General features: G+C 45.1%; 1 protein-coding gene across 1 annotated transcript in view; it reads right to left on the reverse strand.

The window, feature by feature from the left end:
* Nucleotides 1-16,734, reverse strand: part of cacna1hb (calcium channel, voltage-dependent, T type, alpha 1H subunit b) — a 104,850-nt gene that overhangs the window by 10,805 nt on the left and 77,311 nt on the right. The window contains exons 22-29 of the mRNA XM_031811433.1: nt 15,274-15,400; nt 14,694-14,819; nt 13,770-13,859; nt 10,330-10,522; nt 8,275-8,426; nt 7,582-7,691; nt 7,006-7,139; nt 3,745-3,815 (exon numbers count right to left, since the gene is read on the reverse strand). Of these exons, the coding sequence (XP_031667293.1) occupies nt 3,745-3,815; nt 7,006-7,139; nt 7,582-7,691; nt 8,275-8,426; nt 10,330-10,522; nt 13,770-13,859; nt 14,694-14,819; nt 15,274-15,400 (1,003 nt within the window). The remainder of the gene's footprint in view (nt 1-3,744; nt 3,816-7,005; nt 7,140-7,581; nt 7,692-8,274; nt 8,427-10,329; nt 10,523-13,769; nt 13,860-14,693; nt 14,820-15,273; nt 15,401-16,734) is intronic.

Consider the following 16,734-nt stretch of genomic DNA (forward strand, 5'->3'; position numbering starts at 1 on the left):
TATAATGGAGGATAGAATAATATACCCAGTCAGATTATTATAACACCCACCCAGATTCCCCACCTAGAGACACAGAATATATTATAATGGAGGATAGAATAATATACCCAGTCAGATTATTATAACACCCACCCAGATTCCCCACCTAGAGACACAGAATATATTATAATGGAGGATAGAATAATATACCCAGTCAGATTATTATAACACCCACCCAGATTCCCCACCTAGAGACACAGAATATATTATAATGGAGGATAGAATAATATACCCAGTCAGATTATTATAACACCCACCCAGATTCCCCACCTAGAGACACAGAATATATTATAATGGAGGATAGAATAATATACCCAGTCAGATTATTATAACACCCACCCAGATTCCCCACCTAGAGACACAGAATATATTATAATGGAGGATAGAATAATATACCCAGTCAGATTATTATAACACCCACCCAGATTCCCCACCTAGAGACACAGAATATATTATAATGGAGGATAGAATAATATACCCAGCCAGATTATTATAACACCCACCCAGATTCCCCACCTAGAGACACAGAATATATTATAATGGAGGATAGAATAATATACCCAGTCAGATTATTATAACACCCACCCAGATTCCCCACCTAGAGACACAGAATATATTATAATGGAGGATAGAATAATATACCCAGTCAGATTAGTATAACACCCACCCAGATTCCCCACCTAGAGACACAGAATATATTATAATGGAGGATAGAATAATATACCCAGTCAGATTATTATAACACCCACCCAGATTCCCCACCTAGAGACACAGAATATATTATAATGGAGGATAGAATAATATACCCAGCCAGATTATTATAACACCCACCCAGATTCCCCACCTAGAGACACAGAATATATTATAATGGAGGATAGAATAATATACCCAGTCAGATTATTATAACACCCACCCAGATTCCCCACCTAGAGACACAGAATATATTATAATGGAGGATAGAATAATATACCCAGTCAGATTATTATAATACCCAGCCAGATTATTATAACACCTAGACAGATTATTATAACACCCAGACAGATTATTATAACACCCAGACAGATTATTATAATACCCAGACAGATTATTATAACACCCAGACAGATTATTATAACACCCAGCCAGATTATAACACCCAGCCAGATTATTATAACACCCAGACAGATTATTATAATACCCAGACAGATTATTATAACACCCAGACAGATTATTATAACACCCAGACAGATTATTATAACACCCAGACAGATTATTATAACACCCAGACAGATTAGTATAACACCCAGACAGATTATTATAACACCCAGCCAGATTATAACACCCAGTCAGATTATTATAACACCCAGACAGATTATTAAAACACCCAGCCAGATTATTATAACACCCACCCAGATTCCCCACCTAGAGACACAGAATATATTATAGTGGAGGATAGAATAATATACCCAGTCAGATTATTATAACACCCACCCAGATTCCCCACCTAGAGACACAGAATATATTATAATGGAGGATAGAATAATATACCCAGTCAGATTATTATAACACACAGCCAGATTCCCCACCTAGAGACACAGAATATATTATAATGGAGGATAGAATAATATACCCAGCCAGATTATTATAACACCCACCCAGATTCCCCACCTAGAGACACAGAATATATTATAATGGAGGATAGAATAATATACCCAGCCAGATTATTATAACACCCACCCAGATTCCCCACCTAGAGACACAGAATATATTATAATGGAGGATAGAATAATATACCCAGTCAGATTATTATAACACCCACCCAGATTCCCCACCTAGAGACACAGAATATATTATAATGGAGGATAGAATAATATACCCAGTCAGATTATTATAATACCCAGCCAGATTAGTATAACACCCAGACAGATTATTATAACACCCAGACAGATTATTATAACACCCAGCCAGATTAGTATAACACCCAGACAGATTATTATAATACCCAGACAGATTATTATAACACCCAGACAGATTAGTATAACACCTAGCCAGATTATTATAACACCCAGCCAGATTAGTATAACACCTAGCCAGATTATTATAACACCTAGCCAGATTAGTATAACACCCAGCCAGATTATTATAACACCCAGACAGATTATTATAATACCCAGACAGATTATTATAACACCCAGACAGATTATTATAACACCCAGACAGATTATTATAATACCCAGACAGATTAGTATAACACCCAGACAGATTATTATAATACCCAGACAGATTATTATAACACCCAGACAGATTAGTATAACACCTAGCCAGATTATTATAACACCCAGCCAGATTAGTATAACACCTAGCCAGATTATTATAACACCTAGCCAGATTAGTATAACACCCAGCCAGATTATTATAACACCCAGACAGATTATTATAATACCCAGACAGATTATTATAACACCCAGACAGATTATTATAACACCCAGACAGATTATTATAATACCCAGACAGATTATTATAACACCCAGACAGATTAGTATAACACCCAGCCAGATTATTATAACACCCAGACAGATTAGTATAACACCCAGCCAGATTATTATAACACCCAGACAGATTATTATAACACCCAGACAGATTAGTATAACACCCAGTCAGATTATTATAACACCTAGCCAGATTATTATAACACCCAGCCAGATTATTATAACACCCAGACAGATTATTATAATACCCAGACAGATTATTATAACACCCAGCCAGATTATTATAACACCCAGCCAGATTATTATAACACCCAGACAGATTATTATAATACCCAGACAGATTATTATAACACCCAGTCAGATTAGTATAACACCTAGCCAGATTATTATAACACCCAGACAGATTACTATAATACCCAGACAGATTAGTATAACACCTAGCCAGATTATTATAACACCCAGACAGATTATTATAACACCCAGCCAGATTATTATAACACCCAGCCAGATTATTATAACACCCAGCCAGATTATTATAACACCCAGCCAGATTATTATAACACCCAGACAGATTATTATAATACCCAGACAGATTAGTATAACACCTAGACAGATTATTATAACACCCAGACAGATTATTATAATACCCAGACAGATTATTATAACACCCAGCCAGATTATAACACCCAGCCAGATTAGTATAACACCCAGACAGATTAGTATAACACCCAGCCAGATTAGTATAACACCCAGACAGATTACAATAACACCCAGTCAGATTATTATAACACCCAGACAGATTATAATAACACCCAGACAGATTATTATAACACCCAGCCAGATTATTATAACACCCAGTCAGATTATTATAACAACCAGCCAGATTATTATAACACACAGACAGATTATTATGACACCCAGACAGATTACTATAACACCCAGACAGATTATTATAACACCCAGACAGATTATTATAACACCCCAAACAGATCTTCAACAGTATTACTATAGTACTACTACAGTATTATATTAGTATCAACAGTATTACTATAGTACTACTACAGTATTACATTAGTATTATAGTTACCTGAGGCAGGGCCTGAACCACAGTGTCTAGTAGAGCTCTCATCCCTGTTGCCATCTTCAACATTATTACTATAGTACTACAACAGTATTATATTACTATCAACAGTATTACTATAGTACTACTACAGTATTACATTAGTATTATAGTTACCTGAGGCAGGGCCTGAACCACAGTGTCTAGTAGAGCTCTCATCCCTGTTGCCATCTTCAACAGCTTCAACACTGAGGAGACAGAAACCAAACAGACCCATTAGAACTGAAACCAGAATAGAACCATTAGAACAGAAACCAGAACAGAACCATTAGAACAGAAACCAGAACAGAACCATTAGAACAGAAACCAGAACAGAACCATTAGTATTGAAACCAGAACAGAACCATTAGAACAGAAACCAGAACAGAACCATTAGAACAGAAACCAGAACAGACCCATTAGAACTGAAACCAGAATAGAACCATTCGAACTGAAACCAGAACAGACCCATTAGAACAGAAACCAGAACAGAACCATTAGAACAGAAACCAGAACAGAACCATTAGTATTGAAACCAGAACAGAACCATTAGAACAGAAACCAGAACAGAACCATTAGAACAGAAACCAGAACAGACCCATTAGAACTGAAACCAGAATAGAACCATTCGAACTGAAACCAGAACAGACCCATTAGAACAGAAACCAGAACAGAACCATTAGAACAGAAACCAGAACAGACCCATTAGAACAGAAACCAGAACAGAACCATTAGAACAGAAACCAGAACAGAACCATTAGAACAGAAACCAGAACAGACCCATTAGAACTGAAACCAGAATAGAACCATTCGAACTGAAACCAGAACAGAACCATTAGAACAGAAACCAGAACAGAACCATTAGAACAGAAACCAGAACAGACCCATTAGAACTGAAACCTCAACAGAACCATTAGAACAGAAACCAGAACAGAACCATTAGAACAGAAACCAGAACAGACCAATTAGAACTGAAACCAGAATAGAACCATTCGAACTGAAACCAGAACAGAACCATTAGAACAGAAACCAGAACAGAACCATTAGAACTGAAACCAGAACAGAACCATTCGAACTGAAACCAGAACAGAACCATTAGAACAGAAACCAGAACAGAACCATTAGAACTGAAACCAGAACAGACCCATTAGAACTGAAACCAGAACAGAACCATTAGAACAGAAACCAGAACAGAACCATTAGAACAGAAACCAGAACAGAACCATTAGAACTGAAACCAGAACAGAACCATTAGAACAGAAACCAGAACAGACCCATTAGAACTGAAACCAGAACAGAACCATTAGAACAGAAACCAGAACAGAACCATTAAAACTGAAACCAGAACAGAACCATTAGAACTGAAACCAGAACAGACCCATTAGAACAGAAACCAGAACAGAACCATTAGAACAGAAACCAGAACAGACCCATTAGAACTGAAACCAGAATAGAACCATTCGAACTGAAACCAGAACAGACCCATTAGAACTGAAACCAGAACCGAACCATTAAAACTGTAGAAAAGGACCCAAACACATACTGTACACATATACAGTCGTGGCCAAAAGTTTTGAGAATGACACAAATATTCATTTTCACAAAGTCTGCTGCCTCAGTTTGTATGATGCCAATTTGCATATACTCCAGAATGTTATGAAGAGTGATCAGATGAATTGCAAAGTCCCTCTTTGCCATGCAAATGAACTGAATCCCCCCAAAACACATTTCCATTGCATTTCAGCCCTGCCACAAAAGGACCAGCTGACATCATGTCAGTGATTCTCTCGGTAACACAGGTGTGAGTGTTGACGAGGACAAGGCTGGAGATCACTCTGTCATGCTGATTGAGTTCGAATAACAGACTGGAAGGTTCAAAAGGAGGGTGGTGCTTGGAATCATTGTTCTTCCTCTGTCAACCATGGTTGCCTGCAAGGAAACACGTGCAATCATCATTGCTTTGCACAAAAAGGGCTTCACAGTCAAGGATATTGCTGCCGGTAAGATTGCACCTAAATCGACCATTTATCGGATAATCAAGAACTTCAAGGAGAGCGGTTCAATTGTTGTGAAGAAGGCTTCAGGTCGCCCAAGAAAGTCCAGCAAGCGCCAAGACCGTCTCCTAAATTTGATTCAGCTGCGGGATCGGGGCACCACCAGTACAGAGCTTGCTCAGGAATGGCAGCAGGCAGGTGTGAGTGCATCTGCACGCACAGTGAGGCGAAGACTTTTGGAGGATGGCCTGGTGTCAAGAAGGGCAGCAAAGAAGCCACTTCTCCCCAGGAAAAAATCAGGGACAGACTGATATTCTGCAAAGGGTATAGGGATTGGACTGCTGAGGTCATTTTCTCTGATGAATCCCCTTTCCGATTGTTTGGGGCATCTGGAAAAAAGCTTGTCTGGAGAAGACAAGGTGAGAGCTACCATCAGTCCTGTGTCATGCCAACAGTAAAGCATCCTGAGATCATTCATGTGTGGGGTTGCTTCTCAGCCAAGGGAGTGGGCCACATCACAATTTAGCCTAAGAACACAGCCATGAATACAGAATGGTACCAACACATCCTCCGAGAGCATCTTCTCCCAACCATCCAGGAACAGTTTGGTGACGAACAATGCATGGAGCACCTTGCAATAAGACAAAAGTGATAACCAAGTGGCTCGGGGAACAAAACATCAATATTTTGGGTCCATGGCCAGGAAACTCCCCAGACCTTAATCCCACTGAGAACTTGTGGTCAATCCTCAAGAGGCAGGTGGACAAACAAAAACCCACAAATTCTGGAACTCCAAGCGTTGATTATGCAAGAATGAGCTGCCATCAGTCAGGATGTGGCCCAGAAGTTAATTGACAGCATGCCAGGGAGGATTGCAGAGGTCTTGAAAAAGAAGGGTCAACACTGCAAATATTGACTCTTTGCATCAACTTCATGTAACTGTCAATAAAAGCCTTTGACACTTATGAAATGCTTGTAATTATACTTTTGTGTGTGTGTGTGTGTGTGTGTGTGTGTGTGTGTGTGTGTGTGTGTGTGAGTACCTCTAGCGATCCTCAGTACTCTCATGATGCGTATGATGGTGGGGTTGATGGGTGTGTGTGTGTGTGTGTGTGTGTGTGTGTGTGTGTGTGTGTGTGTGTGTGAGTGTGTGTGTGTGAGTACCTCTAGCGATCCTCAGTACTCTCATGATGCGTGTGAGTGTGTGTGTGTGTGTGTGTGTGTGTGTGTGTGTGTGTGTGTGTGTGTGTGTGTGTGTGTGTGTGTGTGTGTGTGTGTGTGTGTGAGTACCTCTAGCGATCCTCAGTAGTCTCATGATGCGTATGATGGTGGGGTTGATGGGTGTGTGTGTGTGTGTGTGTGTTTGTGTGTGTGTGTGTGTGTGTGTGTGTGTGTGTGTGAGTACCTCTAGCGATCCTCAGTACTCTCATTATGCGTATGATGGTGGGGTTGATGGGCAGTGATGCGTTGAGGTCAATCTCCTCCAGAGTGATGCCCATGACGGACAACAACACTATGGCCAGGTCCAGCTGGTTCCACCTACACAGAGAACACTACGTTTCATGGTGTATCCACACAGCGTATTGAAAGTGTGTTGTGTGTGTATGCAGTGTGTGTGTGTGTAGGCAGAGTGGGTGTGTGTGTGTGTGAGTGTGTGTGTTACCTCTCCTTGAAGAAGCATCTCAGCCAGAGGGTGTGTGTCTGTGTGTATGCAGTGTGTGTTGTGTGTTACCTCACCTTGAAGAAGCGTCTCAGCCCGAAGGCGATGAGTTTGAGGACCGTCTCAGCCAGAGGGTGTGTGTGTATGCAGTGTGTGTGTGTGTGTTGTGTGTTACCTCTCCTTGAAGAAGCGTCTCAGCCAGAGGGTGTGTGTGTGTGTGTAGTGTGTTACCTCACCTTGAAGAAGCGTCTCAGCCCGAAGGCGATGAGTTTGAGGACCGTCTCACCCAGAGAGTGTGTGTGTGTGTGTGTTGTGTGTTACCTCTCCTTGAAGAAGCGTCTCAGCCCGAAGGCGATGAGTTTGAGGACCGTCTCGATAACGAACACGAGAGTGAAGACGTAGTTACAATACTTCAACCCCTCCTCCAGATACTGGAACACACACACACACACACACACACACACACACACACACACACACACACACACACACACACACACACACACACACACACACACTCGTTGCTATAGGTACCGATTGTCCTAGTTAACTTTGTGGTTGCTAAGGCTACCAGTGTGTGAGGTTGCATTGGTTACCAGTTTGAGGTTGCTATAGTTACCAGTCTATGATGGCTATAGTTGTAGTGTGGTTACTATGGTTACCTGTGGCAGGTTGTAATTGTAGTGTTGTTACTATAGTAACCTGGGGCTGTCTGTACCGCAGCGTGGTTGCTATAGTTACCTGTGGCTGTTTGTAGTGTAGTGCGGTTACTATAGTTGCCTGTGGCTGGTTGTATTGTAGTGTGGTTACTATAGTAACCTGGGGCTGTTTCTACTGCAGTGTGGTTGCTATAGTTACCTGTGGCTGGTTTTATTGTAGTGTGGTTACTATAGTTACCTGGGGTTGTTTGTATCGTAGTGTGGTTGCTACAGTTACCTGTGACTCGTTCTAGTGTAGTGTGGTTACTATAGTAACCTGGAGGTGTTTGTATCGTAGTGCGGTTGCTATAGTTACCTGCGGCTGGTTGTAGTGCTCCATGCTCATGGTGAGGACGTTGGTAGCGATGATGATGGTGATGAAGAGGTCCAGGTAGTGGCTGGTGCACAACGTGTGGATGGTGAGACGCACCGGGGAGTAGTCTGCATAGTAGGGCCTCTCCTGGGCCTCTGGAACACACACACAGAGTAACCTGGTCATTAAACTGGGCCTCTCCTGGGCCTCTGTTACAGACACACAGAGTAACCTGGTCATTAAACTGGGCCTCTCCTGGGCCTCTGTTACAGGCACACAGAGTAACCTGGTCATTAAACTGGGTTTCTCCTGGGCCTCTGGAACACACACACAGAGTAACCTGGTCATTGAACTGGGCCTCTCCTGGGCCTCTGTTACAGACACACAGAGTAACCTGGTCATTAAACTGGGCCTCTCCTGGGCCTCTGGAATAACACACAGAGTAACCTAGTCATTAAACTGGGCCTCTCCTGGGCCTCTGTTACAAACACACAGAGTAAAGTGGTCATTAACCTGGGCCTCTGTTACAGACACACAGAGTAACCTGGTCATTAAACTGGGCCTCTCCTGGGCCTCTGTTACAGACACACAGAGTAACCTGGTCATTAAACTGGGCCTCTCCTGGGCCTCTGTTACAAACACACAGAGTAACCTAGTCATTAAACTGGGCCTCTCCTGCGCCTCTGTTACAGACACACAGAGTAACGTGGTCATTAAACTGGGCCTCTCCTGGGCCTCTGTTACAGACACACAGAGTAAAGTGGTCATTAACCTGGGTCTCTGTTACAGACACACAGAGTAACCTGGTCATTAAACTGGGCCTCTCCTGGGCCTCTGTTACAGACACACAGAGTAACATGGTCATTAAACTGGGCCTCTCCTGGGCCTCTGTTACAGACACACAGAGTAACCTGGTCATTAAACTGGGCCTCTCCTGGGCCTCTGTTACAGACACACAGAGTAACCTGGTCATTAAACTGGGCCTCTCCTGGGCCTCTGTTACAGACACACAGAGTAACATGGTCATTAAACTGGGCCTCTCCTGGGCCTCTGTTACAGACACACAGAGTAACCTGGTCATTAAACTGGGCCTCTCCTGGGCCTCTGTTACAGACACACAGAGTAACCTGGTCATTAAACTGGGCCTCTCCTGGGCCTCTGTTACAGACACACAGAGTAACCTGGTCATTAAACTGGGCCTCTCCTGGGCCTCTGTTACAGACACACAGAGTAACATGGTCATTAAACTGGGCCTCTCCTGGGCCTCTGTTACAGACACACAGAGTAACCTGGTCATTAAACTGGGCCTCTCCTGGGCCTCTGTTACAGACACACAGAGTAACATGGTCATTAAACTGGGCCTCTCCTGGGCCTCTGTTACAGACACACAGAGTAACGTGGTCATTAAACTGGTCGTCTGTAGATCAGGTCTCAGGGACAACAGTAAAAAATCTCCTTATGCTTCTGCTATGAGGTCATCGATGAAGTTACTGCCAGAGAGTTGTGACTGTGTGTGTTTGACTGTGTGTGTGTGTGTGTGTGTGTGTGTGTGACTGTGTGTGTGTGTGTGTCTGTGTGTGTGTGTCTGTGTGTCTGTGTGTGTATGTGTGTGTGTGTGTGTGTGTGTGTGTGTGACTGTGTGTGTGTGTGTGTGTGTGTGTGTGTGACTGTGTGTGTGTGTGTGTGTGTGTGTGTGTGTGTGTGTGTGTGTGTGTGTGTGTGTGTGTGTGTGTGTGTGTGTGTGTGTGTGTGTGTGTAGATGAAACTGCTGCCTCAGGAGTTCCATCCTATCCATCACCATCTCAAGGTGTCTTTGGCCAGAAAAGCATCTCTGTTTGCCAGAAAGTTTATGTCACTGAGCTGAACACTACGACAGACTGCAGATAGAGGGGTGTGTGTGTTTGGGTCTGTGTGTGTGTGTGTGTGTGTGTGTGTGTGTGTGTGTGTGTGTGTGTGTGTGTAGGAAACAGTATGTGTCACACCAACACCAGGAGCAACATGTCTTCCCTCCCTCCCTCCCTCCCTCCATCCCTCCCTCGTTCCCTCGTTCCCTCTTACTCCGCCTCCTCTTCTCTGCTCTCTTGGCTCTCTTCTCCTCCCGGGCCTTGGCCTCCTCTTCCTCCTGGTCCTGACGACACTTGTGGAAGTTCTCCACGACGACGCCCACGAACATGTTGAGGACGAAGAAACTGACGATGAGGAGGAAGGAGATGAAGAACAGGAGCATCCACGGGTTGTGATTCCTCACCGGCTGGAGAACGAAGATAAACCACAATATCAGAAACAGACAGATAAGGACTTATTGGTTCTACTGTTCTACTGCCTCAACACTGATCAGGACTTATTGGTTCTACTATTGTACTGCCCCAACACTCATCAGGACTTATTGGTTCTACTGTTGTACTGCCTCAACACTCATCAGAACTTATTGGTTCTACTGTTGTACTGCCCCAACACTCATCAGGACTTATTGGTTCTACTGTTGTACTGCCTCAACACTGATCAGGACTTGTTGGATCTACTGCCACAACACTCATCAGGACTTATTGGATCTACTGCCACAACACTCATCAGGACTTATTGGATCTACTGTTGTACTGCCTCAACACTCATCAGGACTTATTGGTTCTACTATTGTACTGCCTCAACACTCATCAGGACTTATTGGTTCTACTGCCACAACACTCATCAGGACTTATTGGTTCTACTGTTGTACTGCCTCAACACTGATCAGGACTTGTTGGATCTACTGCCACAACACTCATCAGGACTTATTGGATCTACTGCCACAACACTCATCAGGACTTATTGGATCTACTGTTGTACTGCCTCAACACTCATCAGGACTTATTGGATCTACTGTTGTACTGCCACAACACTCATCAGGACTTATTGGATCTACTGATGTACTGCCACAACACTCATCAGGACTTATTGGATCTACTGCCACAACACTCATCAGGACTTATTGGTTCTACTGCTGTACTGCCTCAACACTCATCAGGACTTATTGGATCTACTGCCACAACACTCATCAGGACTTATTGGATCTACTGATGTACTGCCACAACACTCATCAGGACTTATTGGTTCTACTGCTGTACTGGAGTACTATGTGGGGACTACCAGAACAGACCTAGAGGCCTGTAGCAGTGCTGTGTGGGGACTACCAGAACAGACCTAGAGGCCTGTAGCAGTGCTGTGTGGGGACTACCAGAACAGACCTAGAGGCCTGTAGCAGTGCTATGTGGGGACTACCAGAACAGACCTAGAGGCCTGTAGCAGTACTATGTAGGGACTACCAGAACAGACCTGGAGGCCTGTAGCAGTGCTATGTGGGGACTACCAGAGGCTTGTAGCAGTGCTATGTGGGGACTACCAGAACAGACCTAGAGGCCTGTAGCAGTGCTGTGTGGGGACTACCAGAACAGACCTAGAGGCCTGTAGCAGTGCTATGTGGGGACTACCAGAACAGACCTAGAGGCCTGTAGCAGTGCTGTGTGGGGACTACCAGAACAGACCTAGAGGCCTGTAGCAGTGCTATGTGGGGACTACCAGAACAGACCAGGAGGCCTGTAGCAGTGCTATGTGGGGACTACCAGAATAGACCTAGAGGCCTGTAGCAGTGCTATGTAGGGACTACCAGAGGCCTGGAGCAGTACTATGTGGGGACTACCAGAACAGACCTAGAGGCCTGTAGCAGTGCTATGTGGGGACTACCAGAGGCCTGTAGCAGTACTATGTGGGGACTACCAGAACAGACCTGGAGGCCTGTAGCAGTGCTATGTGGGGACTACCAGAGGCTTGTAGCAGTGCTATGTGGGGACTACCTGAACAGACCTAGAGGCCTGTAGCAGTACTATGTGGGGACTACCAGAACAGACCTAGAGGCCTGTAGCAGTACTATGTGGGGACTACCAGAGGCCTGTAGCAGTACTATGTGGGGACTACCAGAACAGAACTAGAGGCCTGTAGCAGTACTATGTGGGGACTACCAGAACAGACCTAGAGGCCTGTAGCAGTGCTATGTGGGGACTACCTGAACAGACCTAGAGGCCTGTAGCAGTACTATGTGGGGACTACCAGAACAGACCTAGAGGCCTGTAGCAGTACTATGTGGGGACTACCAGAGGCCTGTAGCAGTACTATGTGGGGACTACCAGAACAGACCTAGAGGCCTGTAGCAGTGCTATGTGGGGACTACCAGAGGCCTGTAGCAGTGCTATGTGGGGACTACCAGAACAAACCTAGAGGCCTGTAGCAGTACTATGTGGGGACTACCAGAACAGACCTGGAGGCCTGTAGCAGTGCTATGTGGGGACTACCTGAACAGACCTAGAGGCCTGTAGCAGTACTATGTGGGGACTACCTGAACAGACCTAGAGGCCTGTAGCAGTACTATGTGGGGACTACCAGAACAGACCTGGAGGCCTATAGCAGTGTTATGTGGGGACTACCTGAACAGACCTAGAGGCCTATAGCAGTGTTATGTGGGGACTACCAGAGGCCTGTAGCAGTACTATGTGGGGACTACCAGAACAGACCTGGAGGCCTGTAGCAGTGCTATGTGGGGACTACCTGAACAGACCTAGAGGCCTGTAGCAGTACTATGTGGGGACTACCTGAACAGACCTAGAGGCCTGTAGCAGTACTATGTGGGGACTACCAGAACAGACCTAGAGGCCTGTAGCAGTACTATGTGGGGACTACCAGAACAGACCTGGAGGCCTATAGCAGTGTTATGTGGGGACTACCAGAGGCCTGTAGCAGTACTATGTGGGGACTACCAGAACAGACCTGGAGGCCTGTAGCAGTGCTATGTGGGGACTACCTGAACAGACCTAGAGGCCTGTAGCAGTACTATGTGGGGACTACCTGAACAGACCTAGAGGCCTGTAGCAGTACTATGTGGGGACTACCAGAACAGACCTAGAGGCCTGTAGCAGTGCTATGTGGGGACTACCAGAGGCCTGTAGCAGTGCTATGTGGGGACTACCAGAGGCCTGTAGCAGTGCTATGTGGGGACTACCAGAACAGACCTAGAGGCCTGTAGCAGTACTATGTGGGGACTACCAGAACAGACCTGGAGGCCTGTAGCAGTGCTATGTGGGGACTACCTTAACAGACCTAGAGGCCTGTAGCAGTACTATGTGGGGACTACCTGAACAGACCTAGAGGCCTGTAGCAGTACTATGTGGGGACTACCAGAACAGACCTGGAGGCCTATAGCAGTGTTATGTGGGGACTACCTGAACAGACCTAGAGGCCTATAGCAGTGTTATGTGGGGACTACCAGAGGCCTGTAGCAGTACTATGTGGGGACTACCAGAACAGATCTATTACCTGATTTGCTCAGAAAGCCTAAAAGGTTAAAAAATCTAATCAGAACTCTGTTCCATCTCAATTTCATTCAATAAACTTTATTGGCATTTACAGCCAAACACGGATATCACAAAGACGGTTGAATACCTGTTGAGGTGTGTGTGTGTGTGTGTTACCTGCTGGTCTACCCCAACGGCGTCCAGTCCGTCATACATGATGCTGACCCACCCGTCTTTAGAGGACAGGACAAACAGAGACATCAACGCCTGGACAGACAGACAGACAGACAGACAGACAGACAGATAGACAGACAGAGGAATAGAATATATAACTCAGACCTCTCCTTTCCTCATCTTCTTTTAATTCAATTCATTCCAAGTCATTCCAATTCAAAAGGTGTTATTGGCCCTTTGGGATCCATATGTTTACATTGGATAAAGCAAGATAATGAATCAAAGAATCCAGTGTGTGTGTGTGTGTGTGTGTGTGTGTGTGTGTGTGTGTGTGTGTGTGTGTGTGTGTGTGTGTGTGTGTGTGTGTGTATTTGTGTGTGTGTGTGTGTGTATTTGTGTGTGTGTGTGTTGTGTGTATTTGTGTGTGTATGTATTTGTGTGTGTGTGTGTGTGTGTTGTGTGTATGTGTGTGTGTGTGTGTGTGTGTGTGTATTTGTGTGTGTGTGTGTGTGTGTGTGTATGTATTTGTGTGTGTGTGTGTGTGTGTGTATTTGTGTGTGTGTGTGTGTATTTGTGTGTGTGTGTGTTGTGTGTATTTGTGTGTGTATGTATTTGTGTGTGTGTGTGTGTGTGTGTGTTGTGTGTATGTGTGTGTGTGTGTGTGTGTGTGTGTGTGTGTGTGTGTGTGTGTGTGTGTGTGTGTGTGTGTGTGTGTGTGTGTGTGTGAGTGTGTGTGTGTATGTGTGTGTATGTATTTGTGTGTGTGTGTATGTGTGTGTGTGTGTGTGTGTGTGTGTGTGTGTGTATGTATTTGTGTGTGTGTGTGTGTGTGTGTTGTGTGTATGTGTGTGTGTGTGTGTGTGAGTGTTGTGTGTATGTGTGTGTATGTATTTGTGTGTGTGTGGGTGTGTGTGTGTTTCTGGGTACCTGTCCCAGGTTATCGAAGTTGTATTTGCGTCGTGTCCACCGGTAGCCGGCACGGAGACAGTCAGTCCTATTGGTCACGTTCCTCACGTCCGCCCCCTCACAGTGGAAGAACTTACCCTTGAAAAGCTACACCACACACAAAAACCACAGACTATAAGACTAAATTGCAGCCTGTCTGTCTGTCTGTCTGTCTGTGTGACTCTGTGTCTCTCTCTCTCTCTCTCTCTCTCTCTCGCTGTCTCTCTCTCTCTCTCGCTGTCTCTCTCTCCCTCTCTCTCTCTCTCTCTCGCTGTCTCTCTCTCTCTCTCGCTGTCTCTCTCTCTCTCGCTGTCTCTCGCTGTCTCTCTGTCTCTCTCTCTCTCTCTCTCTCTCTCTCTCTCTCTCTCTCTCTCTCTCTCTCTCTCTCTCTCTCTCTCTCTCGCTGTCTCTCTCTCTCTCTCTCTCTCTCTCTCTCTCTCTCTCTCGCTGTCTCTCTCTCTCGCTGTCTCTCTCTCTCTCTCTGGCTGTCTCTCTCTCGCTGTCTCTCGCTGTCTCTCTCTTTCTCTCTCTTTCTCACTGTCTCTCTCTCTCTGTGTGTTACCTGTACTCCCAGTATTCCAAAAACGATGAAGAAGCCGCAGCAGATGAGGACGATGTTTCCGATGGGTCTCAGAGACGTGATCAGAGTCTCTACTACCAGCTTCAGACCTGGGGCTCGACTGATCACCCTGCAACACACCACACACACACACACACACAGACACACACACACACACACACACCTGTAACATTTTAGTAATTTACATTTTTGTAATTTAGCAAACATTCCTATCCTGAACAACTTACAGCTAGTGGGTGCATTCATCCTAAGATAGTAAACAGACAGCTAGGAGAGGCAAGCTGATGTGACAGATAGCTAGGAGAGACAAGCTGACATGACAGTAAACAGACAGCTATGAGAGACAAGCGGACGTGACAGTAAACAGACAGCTAGGAGAGACAAGCTGACGTGACAGTAAACAGAAAGCTAGGAGACACAAGCTGACGTGACAGACAGCTAGGAGAGACAAGCTGACGTGACAGACAGCTAGGAGAGACAAGCTGACATGACAGTAAACAGACAGCTAGGAGAGACAAACTGACGTGACAGATAGCTAGGAGAGACAAGCTGACGTGACAGACAGCTAGGAGAGACAAGCTGTCGTGACAGATAGCTAGGAGAGACAAGCTGACGTGACAGATAGCTAGGAGAGACAAGCTGACGTGACAGTAAACAGACAGCTAGGAGAGACAATCTGACATGACAGATAGCTAGGAGAGACAAGCTGACGTGACAGATAGCTAGGAGAGACAAGCTGACGTGACAGTAAACAGACAGCTAGGAGAGACAAGCTGATGTGACAGACAGCTAGGAGAGACAAGCTGACGTGACAGATAGCTAGGAGAGACAAGCTGACGTGACAGATGGCTAGGAGAGACAAGCTGACGTGACAGATAGCTAGGAGAGACAAGCTGACGTGACAGTAAACAGACAGCTAGGAGAGAAAGGCTGACGTGACAGTAAACAGACAGCTAGGAGAGACAAGCTGATGTGACAGTAAACAGACAGCTAGGAGAGACAAGCTGATGTGACAGAGAGCTAGGAGAGACAAGCTGACGTGACAGACAGCTAGGAGAGACAGGCTGACGTGACAAACAGCTAGGAGAGACAAGCTGACGTGACAGACAGCTAGGAGAGAGACAAGCTGTCGTGACAGATAGCTAGGAGAGACAAGCTGACGTGACAGATAGCTAGGAGAGACAAGCTGACGTGACAGTAAACAGACAGCTAGTAGAGACAAGCTGACATGACAGTAAACAGACAGCTAGGAGAGACAAGCTGACATGACAGTAAACAGACAGCTAGGAGAGACAAGCTGACGTGACAGTAAACAGACAGCTAGGAGAGGCAAGCTGATGTGACAGATAGCTAGGAGAGACAAGCTGACATGACAGTAAACAGACAGCTATGAGAGACAAGCTGACGTGACAGTAAACAGACAGCTAGGAGAGACAAGCTGAC

Source organism: Oncorhynchus kisutch, unplaced genomic scaffold (assembly GCF_002021735.2).
Source record: "Oncorhynchus kisutch isolate 150728-3 unplaced genomic scaffold, Okis_V2 Okis01b-Okis20b_hom, whole genome shotgun sequence".
Taxonomy (NCBI): Eukaryota; Metazoa; Chordata; class Actinopteri; order Salmoniformes; family Salmonidae; genus Oncorhynchus; species Oncorhynchus kisutch.